The sequence below is a fragment of the Diabrotica undecimpunctata genome, chromosome 4, assembly GCF_040954645.1.
Source record: "Diabrotica undecimpunctata isolate CICGRU chromosome 4, icDiaUnde3, whole genome shotgun sequence".
NCBI lineage: Eukaryota > Metazoa > Arthropoda > Insecta > Coleoptera > Chrysomelidae > Diabrotica > Diabrotica undecimpunctata.
This window is the reverse complement of record NC_092806.1, coordinates 154,930,136-154,958,049: the sequence shown is the minus strand read 5'-3', so window position 1 is coordinate 154,958,049 and position 27,914 is coordinate 154,930,136. Positions and strand designations below refer to the sequence as shown.

At 32.9% G+C, this 27,914-nt stretch overlaps 1 protein-coding gene across 15 annotated transcripts in view; it reads right to left on the bottom strand.

Moving 5' to 3' along the window:
* Msp300 (Muscle-specific protein 300 kDa) overlaps positions 1 to 27,914 on the bottom strand; it is a 477,430-nt gene that overhangs the window by 145,402 nt on the left and 304,114 nt on the right. For all 15 annotated transcript variants that reach the window (XM_072530648.1, XM_072530657.1, XM_072530658.1 and 12 more), the window contains one exon: positions 3,136 to 3,946. In XM_072530648.1, the coding sequence (XP_072386749.1) occupies positions 3,136 to 3,946 (811 nt within the window). The remainder of the gene's footprint in view (positions 1 to 3,135; positions 3,947 to 27,914) is intronic.

The window sequence follows — 27,914 nt, the reverse complement described above, 5'->3', positions numbered from 1 at the left end:
CAATGCGTATAGTAAAAATTACATGTCATTTTATACTAGAAATAATTCAGTCACTAATAATAGCAAAAACGGCATTCGTTAGGACGAGACTCATTTACCGGAACCAAGATATAAAATTAAAAACAAGATGCCGTCTACTGAAATGCTACATATTCAGAGTTCTGCTTCACGGAATGGAATGGGTATTAACTGTGGTAAGTATGAATCGACTTGAATTGTTCGAGACATGGTGTGATAGACGTATACCACGTAAATCCTGAGTTCACCGGGTTACCAATGCGGAAGTCCTCCGCAGAATGAGAAAGAAATGTGAAATTCTGACGGACAATCAAAACGCAACGAATAATTGAGATATATAGTGAGAAATCAAAAGGGTTACGGCTTGATTCTACAATTATTGATAGATACTATAAGATAAATGAATGTAGAGACATATGGAGTGAAAAAATGTATGGAGCTACACGAATCAGCAATAACTGTGACGCAGATATTAAAAAAACTCAAAGAAGCTAATATAAAAAACAAACTCCAACAGAAAATATACAAAAACTTTGATAAATTAGATATTAACACCTACAAGATAAACCAACAATGGGAAACATTAAAAAACTGGCTCCTAGTTCCATACAAAGAGACATTAAATGAACCGATAAGAAAGAGACCTGGATGACCGACGAAATACTCGGTAGGATCGACCAAAGAAAACAAGCCAACTACAAAGAAAGTCATACTTACAAAATTATTAACAATGAGATCAGAATAATGATAAGAGAGGCAAAACAAACTTACTACGTGGAAAAATGTAAAGAGATATAAGATCTTCAGAACAAATACGACCTCTTCAACCTACATAAAACGGTTAAAGAAATGGCAGGGCTGCAAAAAAAAAACCACAACACAACTCTTTTAGATAAAAATGGAAATACTTTGGTAACGACTGACGAAAAGCTAAAACGATGGAAATAATACATGGAATAGCTCTTCGAAGACGAAAGAGGAAACCTACAAGACATATCTTTCGAGGACAGAGAAACAAGTATAGAAATTACAAAGAAAGAAATATCGTATGCACTAAAGAACACCAGAAACGGAAAAAGCCCGGGGACAGATTGATATCCTTAAAATGCCTATTGATATCCTTAAAATAATAGTAAAACCAGTACATGGATGTCCCCTTAAAGCTCTTTAATGAAATTTATCAGACAGGTGACATACCCAATGAATGGTTGACCTCAACATTTATTTGTCTCCCAAAAAAGAAAAATGCTAGAGATTGCACCGACCACCGCACCATAAGTCTGATGTCTCACACTTAAAATGTTTTTGAAGATTATCCATAAACACATTTACCAAATACTTGAAATGGATATTGAAAAAACCCAATTTGGATTCCGTAGAGGCGTAGGTACCCGTGAAGCTCTTTTTGCATTCAACGTACTAATCCAGAGATGCTTGGATGTGAACCAAGATATGTACGTCTTGTTTCATAGATTACAACAAAGCTTTCGACAAAGTCCGCCACAAAGAGCTAATGGACGTCCTCAAAGCAGAACAATTACAATACAATGACCTTCTAATTATAACAAATCTATATGATAAACAGTGGACACACATAGGCATTAATAAACACACATCTCAGAAGAGTTCGAAATTAAAAGAGGAGTACGACAGGGGTGTGCATCGTCACTACTACTATTAAATGCATACTCTGAAGAAATTATGAAAAGAGCTCCTGAGAAAGAAACAGCAGGAATGAAGGTCGATGGAACACCAATTAACAACATTAGTTATGCGGACGATACTATCATAATAGCAGACAACCTCCAAGACCTCCAAAAGTTAATGAACAAGATAGTTGAGTATGGAGAATATGGATAATCAATAAACATCAAGAAAACTATCAAAACCCCAAAATAATGATGAAAGCCTGAAAATTAACGGTAAAACTTCAGAACAAGTTGAAAACTACAATTATCTTGGCACAATAATTAATCACACAAACGATTACTCCAAAGAAATCAAAGTTCGAATATAAAATAAGCACGAACAAACTTCAATAAAATGAGAAAGTTACTTTGTACAAGAGAACTGAGATTAGACTTGAGAGTTAGGCTGGCAAGGTGCTATATTTTCTCGACTCTGCTTTACGGGATAGAAGCATGGACACTTAAAGCGTCAACTACTAAAAATTTGGAAGCATTTGAACTGTAGGTGTATAGAAAAATCCAGAAGATATAATGGACCGAGCATGTAACAAACAACGAAGTGATGAGAAGAGTCAACAAAAGATGGAAATATTGGAAATCATCATTACACGAAAGCTGCAATACCTGGGGCATGTTATGCGTAATGAAAGATACAACATACTTCAATTAATTATACAAGGGAAAATCCAGGGCAAGAGAAGTGTAGGAAGAGAAGAATCTCATGGTTGCGTAACTTGAGGGAATGGTACGGATGCACATCAATCGACTATTCGAGACAAGAGATATTAAAGCAAGTTTTGAACGTTGCAAGAAATCAATAAGCTGGCTTGGCTTGATAGATATGTAATAAGCCAAGAAGAGATGACATGTTTTGACTAAACATGGTCTTTATAGGGAAGGGAATAAGGGAAGATACAAGGGAAGAGAAACCCAGGACGACGCCAAATATCCTGGCTAAGAAATTTGAGAGAGTGGTTCGGTTGCAGCTCATTAGAATTATTCAGAAGCGCGGCCAATAAAATTAAAATAGCTATGATGATTTCCAACCTCCTATAGGAGAAGGAACCTGAAGAAGAAGGTCTTTATAGAGATGAATTAAAGGGAATCAAAACTTGGGACAATTTAAAAGATGCGCGATGAAGAAGAGGATATAATAGAATGGAAAACTATTCAAAATATCTATTATGCGACTTCAAGTGGCCAATAAATCATCATAATTTTTGGAGGCTCTGGAGATAAACACATCACATCCATGAAAACAACTTTCATTAATGCTCTTTTTATAACGGATAGATCCAGTTGCAATTAAAAAAACAAAAGATAATAAAAAAATGAAATAACACTTAAGTGTTCTGTCATTTTTAACATTAAAACATTAAACGAAAAACCTTTTCAATTTCGAAAATTAATTCTCATTTAATCTACTTACCGAATATTCATGTAATTTTTGTTTAGCTTCAGTCAAAGTACTCAGACGAAGTGGATCCTTGAGGAAGACCTTCTTCTCAGCTACCCACTGCATCACAGCCTGGTATAACATCAAGAACCTCTGCCAAGCATCCAATGTTTCACCAACTTGTTGCTTCCGTTCGTCCAACAACGATTTAATGTGCGACAATTGTTCAGTCAAATTATTAATTGTCGATTGGGTGATTTCTTTTTCTTCGTCGTCTTTAGTCTTCTGGATAATATTCCTTCCGTTTCTGGTGAGTTTGTCAAGCCTGTCGTTGATGCTTGCGAATTCCGATTGAATTTGTTGGAGATGTTGGTGTAATACTTGGGGCTCGATGGATCTGTCTTGTATTTGCAGCTCGGCGTCCTTGATCCAGGATTGTACTTCATCGACGTCATTACTGAAGTCAGTTCTGATGGTTTTAGCTTTCTTGAATTCTCTATCTTTTTCTTCCATGGCGTTAGAAATAGATTCTGCTAGTAGCTCTAATTGGTTCAGTTCTTGTGCTACGTCAGATGGAACAAGATTTTGTAAAGCAGTATACTTTTTAATAATACCGCTAGAGAAGACTTTTGTATTTTCAATATCGTCACTAACTTTAGCTTGAAGGTTGTTTAAGTCTTCTTGAGTTTTTGTTATGTTAGCGTCAAAAACGTAGAACTTTTCTACTTCTTGTTTTAGACTGCTGAGACTAGATTTCTTGTTCTTAATATCCAACAACGCTTGTTCTATTTCTTTCAAATCTTTGTCTGTCTTTTGGCGTTTTTCTTTTAAGTCAGTTAAAAGCCTGAAACACACAACAACGAATTAGACACATATAGTCACATAACATAAAATAACATGCACTATTTTTTAACAGAATCACTCACTGGTTAAAAGTGTTAGTATATTTCAATTTCAGTTCAGATGGCTATTTTTAAAGTTTCGACCTCATCGGTCGTGCCAAAATATCCGCGCGAACTAGAAGAAACAGAGAGAGAAATACAGGAAACCTTTTTTCCGTTTTTAAGATTTGAATCACCCTGAAAATGACTATCATTTCGAACGAGGAATTATGTCATCTGCGGTCGAACAAGCACATTCTACGAGACAATTTTCATTCATTGGTTTATTTTTACATATTTTAAAACATATTTACTAATTAAAACATTTTTAAATTGGTTGCGAGTAAATAAAATGATAAAAACGGTAATTGGCTGCTTTAGAGATATTTACAATATTATAAAACTGTTGTAACGATATATTGAAAGTTTATAAAAATTTATACAAAATGTAATTCTAATATCAAAATTTCGGTTGCGATATCTATTATAGAAGAATAGAATAGAAATATGTTTTATTGTCACTGAAAATTATACAATTTTATGGACAAAGTTTACAAAAAGTGAAAAAAATAACAATAACAATTAAAATTTAGTAAAATTACATCAATTATCAATATCACAAAATAAAAGATAATAAAATACATAATCCATTGCAAAATTTCACTAAATTGCATAATAAAACCTCACGATTTAATAAGTTTAAGGTGCTGCATGTGATACCCAAATATATAAATGAGAACACTTTGTTTCTTGTACCCAAACGTACTGTAATTTCTTATTTATTCGTTAAAAAACCCTCTTTCATTGAATAATATCATCTTTCAGATAGATAGGCTTTTGTCAATTTATGGAACTTATGGAAAGAAGTTGTAGATTTAAGTTGCAAAGGGAGATGGTTGTATAATTTATTTTGCCGAATATAATATGGATTTCTTTACTATTTTATAACTCAGTGGACGGGATCGGTAAATACACATCAAAGGTTGAATTTCTGGTGGAGTAGTCATGATTAGGTGTTGCTGGAAAAACATGTAGGTGTTTACGAGTTAAGCAAACATTTTCTAGAATAGATAAAGAGGGAAGAGTTAAAATCTCATAATTTTTGAAGTAGCTTCTGCAATGTGCTATTCTACTGAGGCCAAAAAGATACCATATTGCACTTTTTTGTAATTTAAAAATAACATCAGATTGGGCAGCTGTAATAGAACCCCAAAAAGGAAGGCCATATCGAAGATGAGAATTGAAAAAAGAAAAATGTTATTTTGGAAAAATTGATTTCCTTCGAAACAGATCTTATTGCATAGCAGGCTGAGGCTAGTTTCTTACTTAACAAATCAATAGGAAGGGACCCTTTAAGGTTGCATATAAAAATACCAATAAATTTTACAGAATCAACGATACTGATCTGGCTGTTATTAAGAAGCAAGGGTTGACGAAATCCTTTATAGGATAATGCTACTGTCTTCTTCTTCTTCTTCTTAGTCGTTAACATGATGCAGGTATCGTGATATCATGAAGCTATTAGCTAAATTTCCCAATTTCCTCCACGTTTTTCTATCTTCTGCCATTCTAGCACATTCTGACAATGGAGCGCCAATGGTAGCAACAATATGGTCCATGTATCGTGTCGGAGATCTACCTCTATTTCTTTTGCCTTCTACTTTTCCCTGGATGGTAAGTTTTTCAAGACCATTTCTTCGAAGCACATGTCCAAAATAGCTTATTATTTGTTCTGATATTTGTGTTCTTAGTCTTTTCTTTATGTTTAGCTGGTCCAGTATGGATTCATTTGTTCTTCGGGCTACCCGTGGTATTCTCAGCATTCGTCTCCAGCAGTACATCTCAAATACATCTATGTTCTTTTTGTCTATCTCAGTAATTGTCCAGCATTCCGATGCATAAGTAAAAACTGGAAAAACTAGATTTCTTACTAGTCTCATTTTTGTATCGGTAGTTATTTCATGGCTTTTCCAAATTTTTGTTAATTTTGCCATAGCGCTTTTTGCGATTGCTGACCGCCGCTTTATTTCTTCAGTACAGCCTCCTTTGTTGGTTATTAATGAGCCCAGATACACAAATTTATCTACAACAGCGATATTGTTTATCATGACCAGATGATTTTGATTGTTGTTAGCTCTGTCAATTATCATGATTCTCGTTTTATCTCTCTTTATTTTAAGGCCCATCGTTAAGCTTATGGCTTCTATCCGTTGTAGCAGGTGAATCAATTCAGCTTTAAAACTAGCGAGGATAGCAGTATGATCTGCATATCTCAAGTTGCAAATCTTCTTCCCGCCAATGGTGATGCCACCGTTCCAGTCCTCAGTAGCTTTCCGCATTATCCATTCACCATAGATGTTAAATAGAATTGGGCTTAGTATGCAGCCTTGTCTCACGCCCTTTGTGACCCTGAAACTATCGGTTAGTTCCCCATTTATTCTAACTCTGGCATAATTGTTATTGTACAGGCTTTTAATTAGCAGTATCAGATGATTGGGGACTCCCATTTCAGACAAAACCTGCCACATTTTACTCCAGTTGACCAAATCGAAAGCTCTACTATAATCTATGAAGCACAAATATGTTGTGATGTTGAATTCTCTGGATTTTTCTACAATCTGCCGTACGTTTAAAATTTGTTCTCTAGTACCACGTCCGGGGACGAAACCTGCTTGTTCCTCCGCAATGTTAGGTAGTAAAAAGGACTTTATCCTCTCGAGAATTATGTGTAAGAGTATTTTACTGCAATGCGCAATTAGAGCAATTGTGCGATAGTTGCTACATAAATCTTTCGCTCCCTTTTTATGTATGGGAATATATAGTGATTGTGTCCAGTCCTCAGGCCATTTACCTGTCTCCCACAGTCTTTGACAAATTTGATGTATAATATCCACTCTAACGTCATCTAGGGCCCAAATCATTTCAATAGGTATGTTATCTGGACCGGCAGCTTTCTGACTTTTTTGCCTCATAATTGCTGCTTCAACTTCACTTTTGAGTACGTCAGGTTCCGTCACAAAACTGGCATCTTCTTGTTGTGATGGGGCGTCTGTGCTTTCCTCCATCATCAGTCGTCCACAGTATTCTTTCCATCTGTGTAAAATATCTTTTTTAGAAGTGAGTAGAGTTCCGTTATCATCTTTGATAGCAAGGTAGTTTGGTGTAAAGGAACGTGTTATCTGCTTTATTTTTTTAAACATGTCTCTGGTCTCAGTTTTGGTTTTATGCCCTTCTATTTCCGTGCAGATTTTGTTCAAGTGTGTGTTCTTGTCCTTTGTCTGCTCTTGTCTTGTCCTTTGCTACTGTCTTATCCACGTTAAAAGGGAGTAAATTACAGTCTGATCAGGTTCTTATTTTAAGTAGATCAGAAGTTATAGTTGCATGAAGAGTTACAATATTAGAGTTCCTTTAGGTAATACTGGTATCATCAGCAAAAAGAAAAATTTTTTCATCGATTTTTAAGTTAGTGATGTCATTAATAAAGATAAAGAAATGTAGAGGACTCAATACTGAACCTTGTGGTACTCCACATACAATGCTTTTGTGACTAGAGTCAGTATCATTATTTGCTCTAACTAGTTGTTTCCTATTCCTCAAGTAAGATTGAAACCAATTCAATGAAATATGTACCTCGAATTCCATAGAAATTTAGTTTTTTTATCAAAATGTCGTGATTTACACAATCAAAAGCTTCGGCATAGTCACAAAAACAGTAGCAGTGTAAAGATTATTGTTTATAGCTTGATAGACTTCATATAGTACAAAAAAGATAGCATCACTAGTACATTTATAAGATAAAAAGCCGAGCTAACTTTGTAAGAAAATGTTGTTTTCAACGAGAAAGAACATAAGTTGCGCTTTTATAAGTCTCTAAACAATACTAATTACTAGTTTACTACCACATAGAACCGATAATAAGGCAATAGATAGTTGCAGACATTCGATTTTTCACCACCTTTATGAAGAGGAATAATAATGGCTGTCTTTAGACACTCTTTAAATATACCTTTTTCAAAGGAATCGTTAATAACACATTTTTTTGGAGATTTAAGAAAACTTTTATGACTAGTCCATCAGTATTACAGGAAGATTTGTTTTTGATACTACTGATTGTTTGGATCAGTTCAGATTTATCAACTGGTCTTATAAAGAATGAATTCGAGACCATTTTTGAATTTGGGGAGATAGGAAATAGGATCTTGTTGTGACAAAATAGTTGATGTTCTATCACAGTAACAAAGTATTTATTTAGATTTTCAGAGTTTTAAAGAGAAAATGTTTGAGTACTTGAGTATCAACGATTCTGAAGAATCATGTCAATTCAGTGACAAAGAGGTTGGTAGTAAATTTATAGTAAACGCATATTCTTGGCTGATATGCGGAAACCTTTTGGTAGTCTACGGTTTGTGATGTTTTCACTTAATTATAATAAAAGGAAATGCCTTGTTGAAAATACAGACAAGCTTATCTTAAAAATCGCTGAAATTATAGTCCACGTCCACAGAGTGAAAGTGCCATCCAGAAGTCAAGCACAAATTTCGGAATTAACGAAAGTTCTGAGCGGAAAAAATCGTACCTAAACATTGGGTTTTCGAGGATTGTTAAGAGTGTTAAACTTGGTATATACTGTTTCATAATCAGATAGTCCTGCATTAATAATTGTAGAACGTACATCAAGGGGTGAGAAATCTGAGACAATATAATCAAGGCAGGAATCTCGAAGTACGGGGTTTTTGCCCATATACATACAGAATTGCTAGTAAAGAAACGGAAGTCGGGATAGTAACATCTACGCGTTTACAATAACCGCTGATCGCAATGGTACCATTTCGCGCCTATTTCCTCCCGCCGTCAGCGTCACGACGTTAAGATGCTGCTCTAGCTACAATAAATTTACCTTTCGACGAATTGTTAAGTGATTTTCTTTGTACATGATAACATTCATGATTTACGCCAAGTGTTTTATTATTTTCAATTACATTACAATTATATTAAACCAACCAATTTCAATACTTTCTACATAAACAACCCCCTATTATGCATATTTAACTCCCAAACAATTATCTGCACATATAAATAGTATTTTTTTCGGCGTCTGGTTTATTGATCTAAAATTTTAGAACAATAAAGTCAGATTTTAACACTGACCCAAAAATAATAAGCCGCCTTTAAGATAATATTGTACCAACGCGATACTATTCAAATATATCAACCACTTAACGATTTGCACTAGAAATTATTTGACTCGTGACCTGATTCTATTCACACTCTGTACATAAATAAGACGACAGGCTAAAAATATTTATAATGCAATGTCCCATATACACTTGATCCAACTGTTACACTGGGGACTTAGATACCACCTACAATACAGACAAATATATTGAAATGTTTCGTTAAAAATATGATGTTCTGGTAATTTTAAAATATTTACTTATATTAGCAATTTTACTACAATATCGGTAATTTTGCGAAATTTACCGCGAATATGTATTTCAGTTGTAAATAAATATGAAAGTTTTACATTACTGTTAATGAATAGACTTCGTATTCTTGCCTATAATTGTCATGAAGCGATTCATCTTTTCCAAATTTAGATAATATGTCAGAGATAAAGGTTAAAATAAATTACTTCTGCAGCATTTCTATCTAGAAACTCTATAGCCCACAACCACAGTGAAAAAAATAAGAGATTTGTTCCTCGGGAATTTCTACCAAACAAGAACCGTTTAGAGAAATCTTCAATTTTCGGATTTACTCCAAAAGCATCTCTTGTTTCTTACGTTCCGAAAAAACAAAAAAGTGTCCTAGTACTGTCTACCAAGCATCACAATGCTTACTGTGCAGATGATGTTAACAAAAAACGAGATATGATACTCTATTACAATAGTACAAAATGTGTCGATACGCTAGACCAAATGGCTCATAAATATATGTGCAAAAGACGAACTAAACGTTTGCATTTTTTATGAATATTTTAGACGTGGCTGGGGTAGCCTCATTTATTCCTTGGACAAATTTACATCGAAAATGGAACGAAAACAAAAATGAAAAGCGAAGATTATTTCTTACAACGACAGCAGAACAACTGTTGCCTCAAATTTTGAGAAGAAAATCAAGGGGACTACAATGGAAAATAAAACAGTGTATTGAAAAATGCTTACAGGAAGTTGAAGCACACCATAAAAAGCAAAAACTAGAAAAACCTCCAGTTTTAACAAGGAAAATGTGTCACATGTATCCAACAAAAAAGGACAGGATACAAAAACAAATTTGTGAAATATGCAGTAGAAATGTGTGTAACGCTCACTGTATAATTAAAAAAGTTTGTAAGTATTGCAATAAAGAAAAATAAATGACTAATCCATGTTTTTTTTTAACTTAATACTTAATAATAATTTAATTTGTCATATCAATTTGATTTTCTATAGTTTATTTTTATGAACGAGAGAGTAATTAGCATAATTTTAACTGGTAGCTCCGACCACTCCATGGGCGTGCTCAAGATTAATTGAAAAATTACTTTGAATAATTGTAAAAAATAAATGAATTATTTCAGTGTTATAAAGTGTTATGTGTATGTAAACAAAAGTGACCTCTTTTATCACACACTATATTAGAACTGACTGGCCTACATTAAAAAGGGTTTTAAAAAATTCACATTTTTTTTAATTTTTAAAAATTACAAAAGAGAAAAAGAGTTTTTAAAACCGTCTAAGGTATGTTAAATAGATGAATAAAAATATTAATATAAAACGTACAGCTACTTGTTACAAATCCAAATCAGATTTAGAAGATGAACTTTCAGAACCAAGATTTATAATAACTGGCTCGATCATTTTATCAGTAATATTGTCCAGCTTCCACATTTTTTCCTCTTCTTTAATAGTGTGATTTACTGCCTTTTCCCAGTTTTCAGGTTTTACATTATTTACGGCCTCCAAAAACAACTGTTTAACATCATGAATTTTAAAAGTGGTGTTTTTTCTTGAAACTTCACTCTTTATCTGTGCCCATACCAGTTCAATCGGGTTTAATTCACAATGATATGGTGGCGATCTAAGTACTGTCATTCCACGATTTTTGGCAATTTCATCAATTTCGTATTTTTTAAATTTTTCTTTATGAAGGGCACACAACGAATAAAGTTCCTTTCTTATAGATCCGGGATGGTACGTAATATTTTTTGAACTCAGCCAATTCTGCAAGTCTTTTTTTAACCACTTGGTTGTGGGCAGTCCTTCTATAATTTTGGAGTGATAACTTGCATTATCCATTACTATTACACAGTTCTTAGGAAGAAGATCTATCATTTGTTCGAACCATTCTTGAAAGACATCAGCGTTCATGTCTTCATGGTAGTCACCGGTACGAGTTGATTCAAAAGTTAATAAACCACCTTCAACAAAACCGTCTGAACTGCCAATGTGTACTATTATCAGCCTGCGTCCCTTTCCTGATGGTGGGTTTAAACCAGTAGATAAGTTATTTACAAAAGCGTGCCTTTGACTTGTAACAGTTTCATCCTGCCAAAATTTATTTGGTGTATGACCCTCGTTGATCCATGTTTCATCAAGATAAAATATTTTCCTTTTTTGGTTTCTCATTTCCTTTATGGTTCTTAGAAAATGTCTTCTCCATATGACAATATCGCTTCTTTCTAATAAAATAGACTTTCTGGGATTCTTTTTCCAGCGGAAGCCTATTTCTTTTAAAAGTTTCCATAACGTACTTCGACTCATTTCTGGATAATCCTTATCATCTCGAACTGAGACAAGAACTTTATCCAATGTTGGAAATTCTTGTCTAAAGAAGAATTCATGCACTTTCCGTCGAAGTCCTTCTTTAAAATGATATTCTATTTGAAATTTTGGTTTCCCTGGAGCATTACGTGGCATTTGAAAACTACCACATTTCTCTTCTTTAATAACTCTGTAAATCGTAGATTTCCCAACACCAAGTGTACTGCTAACTAACTCAACGGTCTCATCAACACTTTCACATAAACGTTTGTCTGTAAATGATTTAAAACAATTAAATATTAATGTTTTTTCATTAACTGTTAGAGGACCAATTTTTCGGCGTTTACACGGCACTTCCAAATTTTCCATAACACTAGTATACACAATAAACTGCACCTTGCAACTGAAGTACCTACTTTTAGTGAACTGTTAAGAATTTTGAATACGCCACATGGACCTTCCTATATACAAAATGGAAAAACCCACTATCACATTTTCTGTGGAATAAGTTTAGAAGGTAATTATCTAGTCAATTGCTGTCGTAGATTCCTGGAATTAAAGAATTAAATGTTTGATTGTTGAAACCCTTACTTCGTGGAATGCACTCATTTCAGATAAAATAAAACGTTTTATTTTATCTAAAGAATTAAACTTTATTTTGCAAATAGATAAAACAAAACGTTTTATTTTATCTAAAGAATTAAACTTTATTTTGCAAATAGGTAGGTACTTATTAAACTTTTATTGGTTATATATAACGAATAAAATAAACATCTTACATTTCTTGCAAATTCATTAGTACCTGTTAACCTCCATCACTCCGACACTGGCAACCTTATTTAGGGATTAGTAACCCTCACAACTATTGTATTCTATTCTGCTCCAACCTTGATACCTGGTGGTCATACTCAATTTAAAATTGTTTTCCTATATACTTCTGTAAACTTGTTGACAAATATCTGTTTTTCATTGAGTCACCCGTATCAACAGTTTAGGGATTTGCATACATAATTTGTTGTTTTATTACTCTCTCATACATAAAAATACACTATAGTTAGGAATAAGCCAATATTGTGACTTAGTCCCAACTAAAATAGTAAATTGATATGACAAAGTATTATAAAAGTAAAATAATAATATTGAGCTGCCAATTACAATAATCTTTTCTCGGAAGGGTTTTCACACAATAATGAAAGGCAACAACACCGTAATCTTTTTTCAGGGTATGCGTAAACATCAACCCCTATTTTCAAATAAAATGGCCTGGTAGATTTACAAAAGTTTTTATTTATTTATTAATTAAGTCTTTATTTTCCCCGGGTAAAACAAGCCACAAGAGCACTTCATGGAGTGATATGGAACAACACTCTAACCAAAGAAAACAAAAAGAGGATCTTTCAAAGCATAGTGATGAATATTACCCTATATGGAGCGGAAGCATGGCCAATGCTTAATTACAAAAAAGTTGGAAAACAGAACCCTGCAGTGGTACGGGCATGTACAAAGAATGCCAGAGCATAGGTGGCCGAAAAGAATATTAAACTGAGACCCGCCGGGAAGAAGACGGAGAGGAAGACCTGCTACAAGATGGAAAACATACGTCGGAAATGCTATGATAGATAGAGACCTCAGAGAAGGTGACTGGGAGAATAGAGTGCTGTGGAGGACGAAAACGGCGAACTCATAATGGGAAAAGCCGAAGAAGAAGAAGTCTTTGGCTCCAAATGTTTATTATTTGTGAATAAATATTTTTTCTACAAAAATTTTTGTTGAATTTCAAATTTTTCATAGATCGCCCACTCGAGGTAAACCGTATACTATAGTAGCACCTTTTTTTAATCTAGACAATTTAAATTTAACTTTTTAGGGGGAAGTCGGGGGATTAAGTGGTAAACCTTTTTTGGGGTCCCAAAATTGACATTCTCAGCAAAATTCAGCTGGTTCGTATGATTTTTAGAGGTCAAAATCTCTGAAGACTGGACTACAACCTAAATTTATAGATAGATAAAAATTAAATAGATAAAAATTACTAGGTATGTAGCATCTTCGTCATTTTTGTGTGTAGAACGAATCAAACAATATTGTTGATATTATTACAAATTAAAAAAAAACATAAGATGCTGTCAGTGTCATCTTTTTCATTTTAAGCCCGATTTGTGATCTTTTTATTTCATAAGTTTAAATTCCGGCCCACAATTACGTTGTTTACGCTTAGTGCTGTATGCTACACGTATAGATTAAGAAAATAAATTAGATCAAAGTTTTAATTCAACGAGTGGATTTTCTACACAACGACCGGTTTGTCAGGAATAAAGGACACCATTCAAACAACTCTTAAATAACAATTCGTTGGCTTTTCCAGTCCACCAGTAATTTCAACAATACCCACCTACAGGGCAAAAAATATTTATAGAAGCAATAATTATATATAAAATTGCGATTCTTTAGATCCTTTTGAACATTTTTGCTGGTTTCAAGCAGGTTATTTTTGAATAACGAAGCATAACTTTCGGTCTCGGTCTTTAAAAATATAAAACGGTCGCAATAGCTAAAAATAATTCGTTATTGTTGAACATAAATTGGTTTTATTGACGATATAAATATCTTAACGGCAATTTTACGAATGTTCGGGATAATCCGATTCATCGCATTTATGACGAAGCATCAATAATAATCAATGCGAGTTAGGGATTAACAAAATACAATGTTTTGTGCACGTACGCCCTTAATAAAATATATGTAAAGTAATGCATTTATGGCAAACAAAAATAAAAAATTAAAAGAGTGAATCTAGGTGAGTCTAAGGGGAAAGTAGTAATATAGAATAGTCTATGCCGGATCATATGAAATCGTTTTACATAAGTTCATTCTATTAGGCGAGCGGTTTACCCCTCAAAATACGCTTAGAAACAGAATATACCGACTAAAATTCTTTTTGCATTTCTAATGCACCAAACGTTTTTTATTCGATTCTATATATTTTTCCAAGATGAAATGTATTTTTTTTTAATTTTTACAAGTGGGCCGGCAATTGTTATTAACAAATAACTAATACAAAAAAGCAATTTCTACGAATTACTTCGGAATCAATTTTTTTAGGTGTATCTCATCAAAATAAACACTTTTTCTTTCTTGATAATTTTTCGAAAAATGCTTCCTTTTCGAGTTATTTGCATTTTTTTGTTGAAAAAATGCCTTAATTAGTGATTTTTGGGATTTTTTTTTTCTAAAAAACTACGAAATGAATTGCAATTCTACAAATAGCTTTATAATCTTTGAACCGTCGAGTACAAGTTAGAATATTTTGACAAGGATAATTTTTTTCTCTCTTGCTAAAAACGTGGACCCAAATATTTCGAATATGCCTTTCGAGCAGTCTACCGCTAAGGCCGTCCGCACATGAAGCTACTAAAAAGAAACCAGTTGGTAACTTTAGTTACCAATCAGTTGCTTATTAGTTACTGTCCATGTATTTTAATGAGTATCCGCACACAGCGCTACCAGTTACTAACCGGTCTCTAATGCATCAGTGATCAGTCCACAGCAGACTGGACGTGCAGGTCGCTTGGTGACTAGTTTCTAGTTTGTTGTGATATTTTTAAAGTTTACACGCGAAATTGGTAGAACAGTCGTTTAATATAAAATTAGTGCAAGAAGTGGAAAAACATCCCTGCCTATACAACTATACGTTAAATGAATATTCGCGTAAAGATATTACCGAAAAGTCTTGGAATGATATATTATATGGTATTCCTTCCCGTTTTCGTACATAATTATGTAGAACACAAACATATTGTGTTATCTTAATAATTTTTTCGAGTGAGTGACATTTTTAACGCGATAATAACATTCAATAATATATAATATAAAGGTTAAAATTTAAACACCCTATGACAAAGCTACTCGTACAGGCAAGAAGTGACTCGTTTCTATTAATTTTCAGTAGCGTAGTGTGCGATTCACAGTTAGTAAACAGTTGGTAATTCTAGCTACCAACTAGTTTAGTTTCTTTTTAGTAGCTTCATGTGCGGATGGCCTAAGTGTGTACAGCGGTTGCGGCGATACAGGCGTGCGGCACGTAGAAATATTTGTTTAAATTTAAAAAATTAATTCAATACTAATATTACGTACAATTTATTAAAAAAAAAAGATATTTCTAATTATTTTTATATAGACATATTATAATTAAAACAATTAAAATTAATTTTTTACATTGCTATAATAATGTAATTTTTCTTTTAATATACGTGGTGACTATATTTATTATTGAATGTTTTATTACAGTGAAATACATTAAGCAATACATAATTAATTTTCATTGAAAAATATAATAAAATTAAAATTTAATATTAATTATACATCGTTTTCATTGTCAATAATTTGAAAATTTTCGTCAACAGCAACAGGATTTCCATCTAATAAGCTGATTTCATTGTCTTCAATAAAGTCATCTTTAACATTTTTACAATTCTCCTGTGGTTATGCACATACTGCGCAGCATTCTAAATTATAGGAAATACAATTACAATTTTTCGTAGAACATTTTCCGGTACATGAGCAGAAATACTTTTGTAACATATCTAAACTAGTTTCGCCTTCAAAATAATTAAAATCGAAACAATTATTTTCCATTGTCCAACCATGGGTTAATGGATCAAGAGATGAAATAATATTGTTTTTGCTTAAATCCATTCATTTACTTGCCACTTTGCTCTTAAGTAATGTTGTAATAATGCTGGTTTCGAAGGTGGTAATTTTTCATTAGATGCATTTCTTTTAGCGCCTACAGCACCTCAACCGCTGTACACACTTAGCGGGATACTCTCGAAATACATATTCGAAATATTTGGGTCCACGTTTTTAGCGAGATAGAAACCATTTATCCTTGTCAAAATATTCTAACTTGTACTCGACGGTTTAAGGATTATAAAGCTATCTGTAAAATTGCAATTCATTTAGTAGTTTTTTAGAAAAACAATCCCAAAAATCACTAATTACGGCATTTTTTCAACAAAAAAATGCAAATAACTCGAAAAGGAAGCATTTTTCGAAAAATTATCAAGAGAGAAAAAGTGTTTATTTTGATGAGATACACCTAAAAAAATTGGTTCCGAAACAATTCGGTGAAATTGCTTTTTTGTATAAGTTATTTGTTAATAACAATTGCCGGCCCACTTGTAAAAATTTAAAAAAAAATACATTTCATCTTGGAAAAATATATAAAATCGAATAAAAAAGGTTTGGTGCATTAGAAATGCAAAAAGAATTTTAGTCGGTTGATGCTCTGCTTATAGGGGTAAACCGCTCGCCTATATATTATTCTTCGAAAACGGTTTATCCAATGCAATAATATAAACTGAATGAAAGAAAAGTTTCATTAATTTAAGGCTTAGATTCTCCACTGTTCATAGAATTTGTGTATTGGTTGTTCAACTTGTCCCCAGGTGGCACATCGGTTTCTGCATATTGATGAATCCCGTCATTGCTATCACACGTCTTTTAATTTCTTTTGAGTAATCTAATTTGGGAGTTCACTTCTCCTCCTAAGTGTAATTAACTAAACTATGCACAAAATAAAACTATCATATTTCTAATCGGCCGCTCGAAGACAAGAATTTTGTGGGGTTTATCTTAAGTTCCATTCTGGCCTTTGACAAGAGATCCATCAATATTATTAGCAGTTGTTCTTCGAATTCTACTTTTAGTACTCAGTGTCCTATTTTTTGAAAGATTAGGACCAGTTTGTCCTGTTTGATACGATCCAAAGCCTTTCTGTAGTCGAAAAAATAAGCGTTATTTTTGTAACGGTTTCTGATTTATATAAAACAACAATGAGTAAATATCTGTTTCTTTGGAGATTAATTGCAGTTAATTATTAAAAATTTTTTTGACAATTGCCCTTTCATAGATTAGGGGATAGATTTGGCAATCGTTAAATCAGCAGTTGCAAGCTTGCAACAGATGTTTGCAATTAATATCGAAAGAGACAAATATTTACTTGTTATTGTTTCATATAAATTAAACATTGCAGAATTCATAAAATAGTATAATCAAAATGTACTTTTTAAAAGCTTTCTCTCTTTATATTTGAAGCATACAACATATGCATTATAAAAACATCCCAACACTGCCAAACCAAAAAATGGTTGACATTTGCGGCTATATTCAGCTTGTACTTTCGGTAAATTTAACCATAATATTTATAATTATAATAAACACAATACAGTGAAAGCAGGGTGGACAAAATGGAACTTGACAAGTGACATAAACTTGACAGTTTATGTGATCAATGCTGTTTAACAAATATATAAATACAATTACGTAGAAAACTCAAAAATAGGTGCATAAAAGAAATGTATGACAGTACTTCGGCTATATAATTTAAATTGATAAAGTCAAAACTTAAAGAAAAGAAAGGAAAATGAAAAAACAAACGACAAAATTATAAAAATATATTCGGTATATTTATGTATGTCACGGTTACTGGCACATTGAGTATTTTAATCATACGTCAAATAACTGTCAAAGTTAAACTTGATAATTAAAAGTTCTCCTATTAGTTTTTAATAATTGTGTGTATATTAAACAGTATTTAATAGTTATATTACAATTAATAAGTATTCAAGATTCCCATTCAGGTAGCCAACGGAGTGGTACGGTGGTTAACGTGTACGGAGTGTAAATAGCTCCCCCCTAAATGGGGGAAGCTTTAAAAAGAAAGACGCCGTTAGGTGTAACTATTAACCAGAGAATGAGTGCAAATAACTCTAAAAGTGATGCGGAATCAGAAAATTATTTATCGGTCCCCGTACAAGACATGGATACCACTTTAAGTTCTGAGACAACAGCTGAAACCAGTCGTCAGGTCATTAGTGATAAAGAAAAGGATATTTATAAACAAAATAAAACACCTAAAGTTTTTAATCTAAGAAATGGAGATAAGTATAATTTGAGTAATATTTGTGTTTTTATCGAACGAAAAAATATTGAAAATGCCGGCCGTCTTCATCCCTTATTTGTGGGAGATATCTTACACAAAAAACTAAATGTTAACAATATTAACCAAATTAGATCTGTTGGAAAAAATAGAATAAAAGTTAGTCTAAAAACATGTTCTGATGCCAATGCTTTAGTAAACAATCCTCTTTTATCAGAAAATGATCTTGTAGCGTTTATACCAAATCATTTATTAGAAATTAAGGGTTTGATAAAAGATATTGATACTCAATTCGATACGAAATATATTTTAGATAACATAAAATCTCCTTCAACAGTAGTTGATGTTAAACGTACACATCGTAGAATAGAAAAGGATGGTGATATACAGTATGTCCCCAAAAAAACTATTATTGTAACTTTTGAAGGGAACACTTTACCTAGTTATATTTCAATAAATAGTGTATATTTTTCGGTGGAGCGGTTTTTTAGCAGAGTTACACAGTGCTTCAGATGTCTACGCTATGGTCACATTTCTAGGCAATGTAAAAATATTGAAGAGTTATGTATTAAGTGTAGTAATGTAAAAGCTGAAAATCATGTTTGTCACGATTCAGAAATTCGCTGTTTATATTGTAAAACAAATGACCACGTTTCTATTTCAAGAAAATGTCCTCATTATGAAAAACAACGTAAAATTAAGAATGTTATGGTTGAACAAAATATTTCCTTTATTGAGGCAAAAGAATATTGTGAAATGTCTTATTCTGGTATATCTGTAAACAATAGTTTTTCTATTTTATCCAACTCCAATTTTCCGCCTTTACCAGCGATTGAATCTAAGTCTGGAAATTCTAACTCCCTTTTACACTCAAATTTTAAGAATAATAGCAATTACGTTTTGCCCACCCATCCTACACGAAGTCCTACCGGCCATAGCAATAAAAAACGTCGAATTTCTAATGACACTCCTCCTCCACAACCGATGTTTCCGTTTCAGTTTGGCCCTAATCAACCACTGCCTCGAAATAATAATCCACCAAATTATCAAAATTTAAATAACAAAAACATTGTAAAGTCAATTGCAGATTTTATAGTTGAATTTTTAAAAGGTATTCATACCATTGAAGATATCAAAAATTTGAATAATGATTTAATTCAAACAGGAATAAATAAAGTGTTGGAGGACACATGTAAAAAGTAACCTTCACTCCATTACCAAAGACATTAAATATTTGTCAGTGGAATGCACGTTCTGCTGTTTCGAATAAAAATAGTCTAATGCATTATCTTGTAAATAATAATATTGATGTAGCAATAATAAGTGAAACATGGTTTAAACCCAAAAAAGTATATAGTTTCGTAGGTTATAATGTAATTCGTAAAGATAGACAAGATGGTTTTTCAGGAATTTGCATTTTGGTCAAAAAGTCGATTTCACACCTAGAATTAAGCATAGTTTCCAATTTTAATGTCGATCTTCTTGTTTGTGGTATTAATATCAAATTCAACAATAAAACTTTAAGTATAATTTCCGTTTATAGGTCACCGGATATTAAAACCAACACAACTGATTGGGTAAATATTTTTTCGCAGTTTTCAACTCCATGTATTATTGGTGGGGATTTTAACGCGCATCATGCTACTTGGGGATCCCATAAAAACGATTCTATTGGTAAACAACTCATTGAAGCAAGCAATAATTGTGATTTTGTAGTTATGAATACTGGCGAACCCACGTGTATTACCCGGCCAGGATGCAATGATTCTATGATAGATGTTACCTTTTGCTCCTCGGACGTAGCTAGTGATATAGATTGGGCAGTTTACTCTGACACACTTGGATCGAATCATTTTATGATAAAAATAACTCTTGCAATGCAGCAAATTCCGCAGGACATCACAATTCCGCGATATAGATGGAACCTAAAAGGAGCTAATTGGGAACAATATAAAGAGTTTGTGGAAGACTACTTTTATAACTTTACTGATGCAGAATATCCAACCACCAAAGAAAAATATGCATTCTTAATCAATTGTATAAATAATGCGGCACAAAGAACTTTAAAAGAATACAGACCGTTTAAGTGCAAAAATCGAACACCTTCACCTTGGTGGGATGCAGAATGTGACAACATAATTTCTGAAAGGAAACATGTACTGCAAGTATACAAAGAAAACCCCACAAAAGATAATTTTCTTGCATACCAAAAATGCATGGCACTTACTAAACGAACATTAAAAGAAAAAGCTAAAAAAAGTTGGATTGAATGGTGTTCCAATCTCAACAAAAATACTCCAACTAGCATGATATGGAAACAAGCAAAAAAAATGAATCGTAAAACAATAAACATTGGTAAGCCACATAATGATGATTTAATAGATGAGTTTTTTAATCATGTAGCTCCCCAGACTGTTCCTTTCACTGTAAATATCGAACATACGATCTTAGATAAAAAACATTTTTTGGCAAATAATTTTCACATTAATGAACTAAATTATGCTTTAAGAAATAAAAAAAGTACTGCCCCGGGTTTTGATCAAATAAAGTATCCGATGTTAGAGAACCTACCAATTATAGCAAAAAGTTTTCTTCTAGAAATTTTTGATGAGATGCTTGCAGGTGAGTGCATTGAAGATTTTAGGAAAATTATAATCACACCGATTCCTAAACAAGGTAAAGACCCTAATTTGGCCCATTCTTATAGACCAATTTCTCTGCTATCATGTGTGCAAAAAACTTTCGAACGTATGATAAAACATAGGCTGGAATGGTGGCTACATAAAAAAGACCTGCTTACGCCCTGTCAATTTGCATACAAAAGAGGAGTGGGTACGCTAGATGCACTTACAACCTTAGTAACAAATATTCAAAATAATTTCTCTAGAAATAACTTTCTTCCAACAATTTTTATTGATATTGAGAAAGCATATGACACCTTAAACTTAAATATTTTGAGTAAAAAAATGATTATTGATTTTAACATTCCTAAGGCAATAGTGTATGCTATTATCGGATTATATTCAGAAAGACATGTTTATGTCAGGGATTTTAACAACCATTTATTAGGCCCAAGATATGTTTTCACAGGAATTCCACAAGGATCTGTCTTAAGTCCTTTTCTTTTCAATTTATACACAGCTGACCTACATAAATTAAAGTTGGAAAAATATCCTTTTAAGATCATCCAATATGCAGATGACTTCTGCATTTACTGTGAAACAAAGAAGAGAGATGAAGCTTTTGGATTTTTAATGGATACCTACAACGTTGTAGAAATATGGTTGGAAGAAAATCACCTTCAGCTGTCGGCCACAAAATCAGCAGTGACCATTTTCAGTAGACATAATATTCCCAATATCGAAACATTTCTAGTAAAACAGCGAGAAATTCCTTTTAAAAAGGTAATTAAATATTTGGGCATTATACTGGATCACAAGCTCACATGGAAATTTCACATAGAATATATGTTAAATAGATGTGAAAAAGGCCTAAACTTTCTGAAAATGACAACTAAAACTTGGTGGGGAACAGATGTTCAGACTTCCTTACTTTTTTATAGAACTTACATTCGCTCTATCATAGATTATGGATGTTGGTTATATGGATCTGCCAGCAAGAACTTACTAAACAAATTAAACATATTTATAAACCAGTGTTTGCGTATCTGTATTGGTGCCATGAAGACAACTCCTATTGAGCCCCTTTATGTTGAAGCACGTGAGCCTCCAATTTCTCTTAGAAGACATTTCTTGGCCGAAAAATTTTTACTGAAAATTAAACACCAGAACACTTTCCTTTATACCGAATTAACAAATTTAAACAATTATGATTTAACGAATAAATATTGGATTAAGAAAAATTCTCCAACCCTATGTGAAGCTCTTAGAGAAAACACAGTTTGTGCTGATGAAGCTATTAATTTAAAATCACACACAGATATAAATGATTTTGAAGCTCTTTTTTATAGCGTTAAATTTATTAAACCAAATTATGTTAACACTGGAAGAGCAAATAACAACATTATAACAAGCATCTTATCCAATTGGGATTACTACAGTACTATCTACACGGATGCCTCCAAATCAGAAGACGGTACAGGATGTGCCTTTTACATCCCCATGGAGAAGGTAGAAAAAATGTTCAAATTAAAAGCAAATATTTCCATATTTAGTGCGGAAGCAATTGCCATATATCAAGCCCTACTTTTTGTTTCTAACAGAGATTCCTCCGTTATTATTGTTTCAGATTCCATGTCAGTTCTCACAGCCATTAACCAACCTTTTGTTCCAACCACATACTCCAATCCCTACATAATATTAATTAAAAAATTAGTTAAACACTTTAAGGAAAATAAAAAAAATGTGATATTTATATGGGCCAAAGCACACAGTGGAATTAAACATAATGAACATGTGGACCAACTAGCCAAATTAAGTATTTATTCAGTGGATACCATAGAATTTCTACCCAGTATTTCTGATTTGGTTGCTTCACGCAAGGCAGTTTTAAAATATAAATGGAGTGACCTATGGTCTGAGTTTTGTTTTACCAACCCAAATAGATACACTTCTTTACACACAACTGTCCCTGTTGCATATTGGCACAGAACTTATAATGTCCCTAGGCGTTATATAACAACCATATCTAGGCTTAAATTTGGACATGCTTGTTTTCCTGCTCATCTTGCAAGGATTCATGTGATCGAGAGTAAAAACTGTGTGGAATGTGGAGTAGAAGGTGACCTAGATCATGTAATTTTTGGTTGTGCCAAATATAATTTGGAATCCACCTTATTATATAATAATATAGTTCGTATTACCGGTAAATCTCCGTTTAACGTTTTATCTGCCCTAGCGACTCAAAATAGATTAATTTACGATTGCATAATCGATTTTTTGACCAAATGTAATATTTTTCTTTAGTTTTTACTTTTTACCTTTGTTTTCTCTAATTTATATGTTTAATCCTATTTACCGTGGCCTAGTTCTGTGTATGTTATATATTATAATGTCCTGATGGTCCCCTGGACGTGAAACGAGTGACCCATGTTAATTGTATATGTTTATGGATATATATGTGTATGTATTATTTATATTTTTTCTCTTCTTTTTGTTAAATGTTGTAAATTTATCTATTTTAGTCTATTCGATTGCAAATAACTCAAAAACTTTTTACTGTACCTAATGAGATTAAAAGATTATGTAACTGGCTGTATGGCAAACTGCCGAAGCCATAAAAATTAAAAAAAAAAAAAAAAAAAAAAAAAAAAGAGTATTTTAATCCCAAGGTTTTTAGACAGTCTCATAAAAAACTTGGTGAAGCTTTTTTTAATAAATATTTGTGCATTAAATAGGTCACTGTTGACGTTTAAATTCACTAGAGTTCAGAAATTTTTAACCCAGTCTCTCACCGATATTACCAACACACTTCACTTTCAGTTTTAAGTCCTTTAAAGTTAATAATCATTTTTAAATCTGTGTATCACTAAATGTGCACTTTCTGTTATAATATCTTAAAAACTACAGTTCTACAACAAAGTAAACAGATTAGGAAAGAGAAAGGATAAATATTATATATGCTATTAATTGATTGAGGGTCGGATTTTATTAGGGTTGGTAGAAACGTTAATTTGAAAACTAAGAAGCTTGAAAACCAAGTGATTGGTGTACCAAAAGATGTAATACAGGTACCTAAAATTGTATATGTATAAAACTATAAAAGACTACGTGTCAAGGTATAATTTAAGATACAATAGGTGCCGGGCAGAAAAATTAGGGTTTAAGAAACTATCTACTAAATCCGAACCGCCCGCAACCGCAACAGACCAGGTTTTCTGCTTGTCTATTACATACAGACCAAAAAAGAGTAGTACTTCTTCTTGTAGTGCCTATTTGTTTCGGAAGTTGGCGACCACCATGGCAATCTGTATGAAAAAAACAGTAAATATAAATTTCTTTGAAAGCACTACATACTTCCTAAGAAAAGTTGATCAAATAATACTAGCGACATAAGAACGGAAAAGTTCGAAGAGGAATATATAAGACAAGAAAATAGAAAAAGTTGGGGAAACTAGGACAAAAATAAAGATATATGGCGAAACAAGTATAACGAGAGTAGCAAAAGCAGAAAGAATCAAGTGAATGGGTCATGTAAGGATGATGCAAATGTGGAAAGAGTTCTAAAAATGTTTAGTTTTGTAGAATATTATAGCTGGGTGGAAAATAAAAATGAAGAAGATCGAAAGAGATACGTAACGATGAACTAGAACAAAATCTAAAGAAAGTTTCCGCTTAAGTAATAAAGTCTTGTTGGTTTCTAAGTCAACAAAGTCTTTAAGTTTATACACACTCCTGTGTACGTCTGATGCTAGTCAAAAACCTTGTAACATGCTATACTCCCTCTGCTATATGAACGTGAAAGCTAATGACGCAAGGAATCCAAGTTAGCAAAATGAGATTTCTTAAAAGTGAAAGGCATTACTTGATAGACAGAGCAATTAAGACTTAAACTTAAGGTAGGAACTGGCTATTTACTTAAAAAGGGATAATTCCCAGGAGTTGGCTGTATACCATATAGTTAAAAAACTCAAACATTGAAGTAAACTACTTCTGACAGAAAAGAGTGACAAAGAATTAGCAGACTAGTTGGCAAAACAAGGCTCCAGAGAAACCGTGGAATGTCCAGAACTATTCTCCGGCATCGCAGCAAAGAATGTCATAAGGAAGAAAATACAAAAATGGGTGGACAAAAGTCATAATAAATGGAAAGTTCTACAAGAGCAAACTCATACAAAGAAACTTTTTTTAATCGTATGAATTTTGGTACATTTAGTGGCGCTTCATTTATTTCGTTCTCTACAACGAGTACGATGAAAATCATGGTGAAAGAGATTAAAAATAAAAGAAATTACTGTAGATATTATGCTACTAAACACAATTTGTGGTATTGGGAAAGAGGCTGGTTTAACAAACATAAAGAAAATGAAAACCATGGTTATCAGTAAGAGTGGTAAAGTTATAACAAGGATTCGTATAAAAAATGAAGATATTGAACAGGTGGATTAAATGAAGTACTTAGAAGTCTGGATTACTGAAGATCTACATCCGAAACCAGAAATTTTATCAAGAATGTAGCAATCAAGAGAGCCTTTTTGAAGATGAGGACATGTTTGAGTAACCAAAGACTCAATCTGCAAATCCGATATCGGATGGTAAAATGTTATATCCACTGTATTCTTATGGTAACGAAGCTTGGAATATTATTGTTGACTTAATGAGAAAGCTGGAAGCTTTTATGATGTGGCTTTGTAGAGGAATTTTGAAAATACCATGGACCGATCATATTAGGAACGAAATGGTGTTGTACAGAATGGGAAGAAACAGAGAACTTTTGACCAGCATTAATAAATAGGAGGATGGCAGCATATTTGGGACATATACTTAAAAATGAAAAGCACGAGTTGTTGCAGCTGCTTATGAAGAGTAAAATCGAATGAAGCTTACAGAGAATATGCTCTTTAAGATTTATCTGGAGGGTGTTTTGGATATTTGGAAAAGAAAATGCAAACCAATGGGTTTCAAAATTGGAGTTCATAAACTGTACAGCTAGCATTTTGCGGATGGTCAAATAATACTTCAGCAGAAGATCAAGATGCTATCCAGTACATGTTGCGAAAAATAGATAAAGAATATACTAAGTGGGGTTTATCAATTCCATCAAAAACAAAAACCTGGTCGGATTACAAAATAAACAGCTACCAGAATTGGTCAAGGTAATTATTCAGCAATACGTCAACTGTACGATATACAAAATTATCATAGAAAGTATTGTTACCTATGGTTTAGAGCTATGGGTAATAACTAAAAAGACGCATCCAAAATAAAAGCAATGGAAATAAATTATTGGCGTAAATGATCACTAAAAGAGATACAGAAATGAAAACTATAGAATGCAAAAGGCTGAAATAGTATGGCTATGTTAAAAGGATGGATAATCTAAGATGGCCAAAGAGAATGTTACAGTAGATCCCCACCAACCGCAGGAAAAATGGAAGACCAAGAAGATCGTGGAGACAAGAAGTAAATGCTCTACAAGCAGATGACTGAAACAATCGCAAGCGTTGGAAGATAGAATGCGAAAAACGGTGACAGCTGAAATAAACTCATTATATGTATAAGAAAATTCATGTGCAGAGCATGTAACAAGAAAATAAGTGATGAAAATAATTAACAAGAGAATGGAAATAATGGTAATCATCAAAATACGAAAGCTGAAATACTTGGAACATATGCGTGATGAGAGATATTATAAATACATGCTTCAATTTATTACACCAGGCAAGGATCCTGGAAGATCGTGCAAGTGGAAGATCGTGTACAGATGCAATATTTGTTATAAAGCAAATTACTGAGAAATCACTAGAGTATAATAGACCAGCATTTCTGTGTCTGATTGACCTAAAGAAAGCGTTTGACAGAGTAAGACTCAAAGATGTAATCTATCTTCTGTATAATAGAGAAGTTCTCCTAAATATTATAAAAACTATTGAAAATATCTACTAAAACAACAAAATGCAAGTCAGAATAGATGGACAACTTACAGAATCTATAGAAGTAAGCAGCGGTATAAGACAAGGGGATTCATAGAGCCCCATGCTCTTCATTTTGATCATGGATGAAACCATCAACAAAGGAAGAGGATACAGAATGGGAAACAAAGAAATAAAAAATATTCTGTTACGCAGACGACGCATATTGATAGCCCAAGATGAAGATAGTCTGCAAAGACTGGTCCACAGATTTAACATAAGAGCAAAATAATTTAATATGACAATCTCATCTCAGAAAACTAAAACAATAGTAGTCGGCAAAGAACAACCAGATGTAAAATAGAAATTAATAACATCAGTATTGAACAAGTAATGGCAATAAAATACCTGGGAATTGCACTGTCTAGCTATGGAGACCTGGACAAAGTGAGAGATCAAGTACAAAAAGCAAATAGACTGGCAGGATGCCTTAATAACACTATATGGCGAAACCGACACATTAACACTGAGATGAAGTCAAGAATATATAAAGTCAGTGTAAGCCATATGCCTCAGAAACAATACCCGACACAGCCACAACGCAAAGGCTACTGGAATCGGCAGAGATGAAAATCTTGAGAAGAATTGCAGGAAATACGCTGAGAGATCAAAAAAGAAGTGAAGACATTAGAAGAAAATGTTACGTACAGTGTATAAATAAA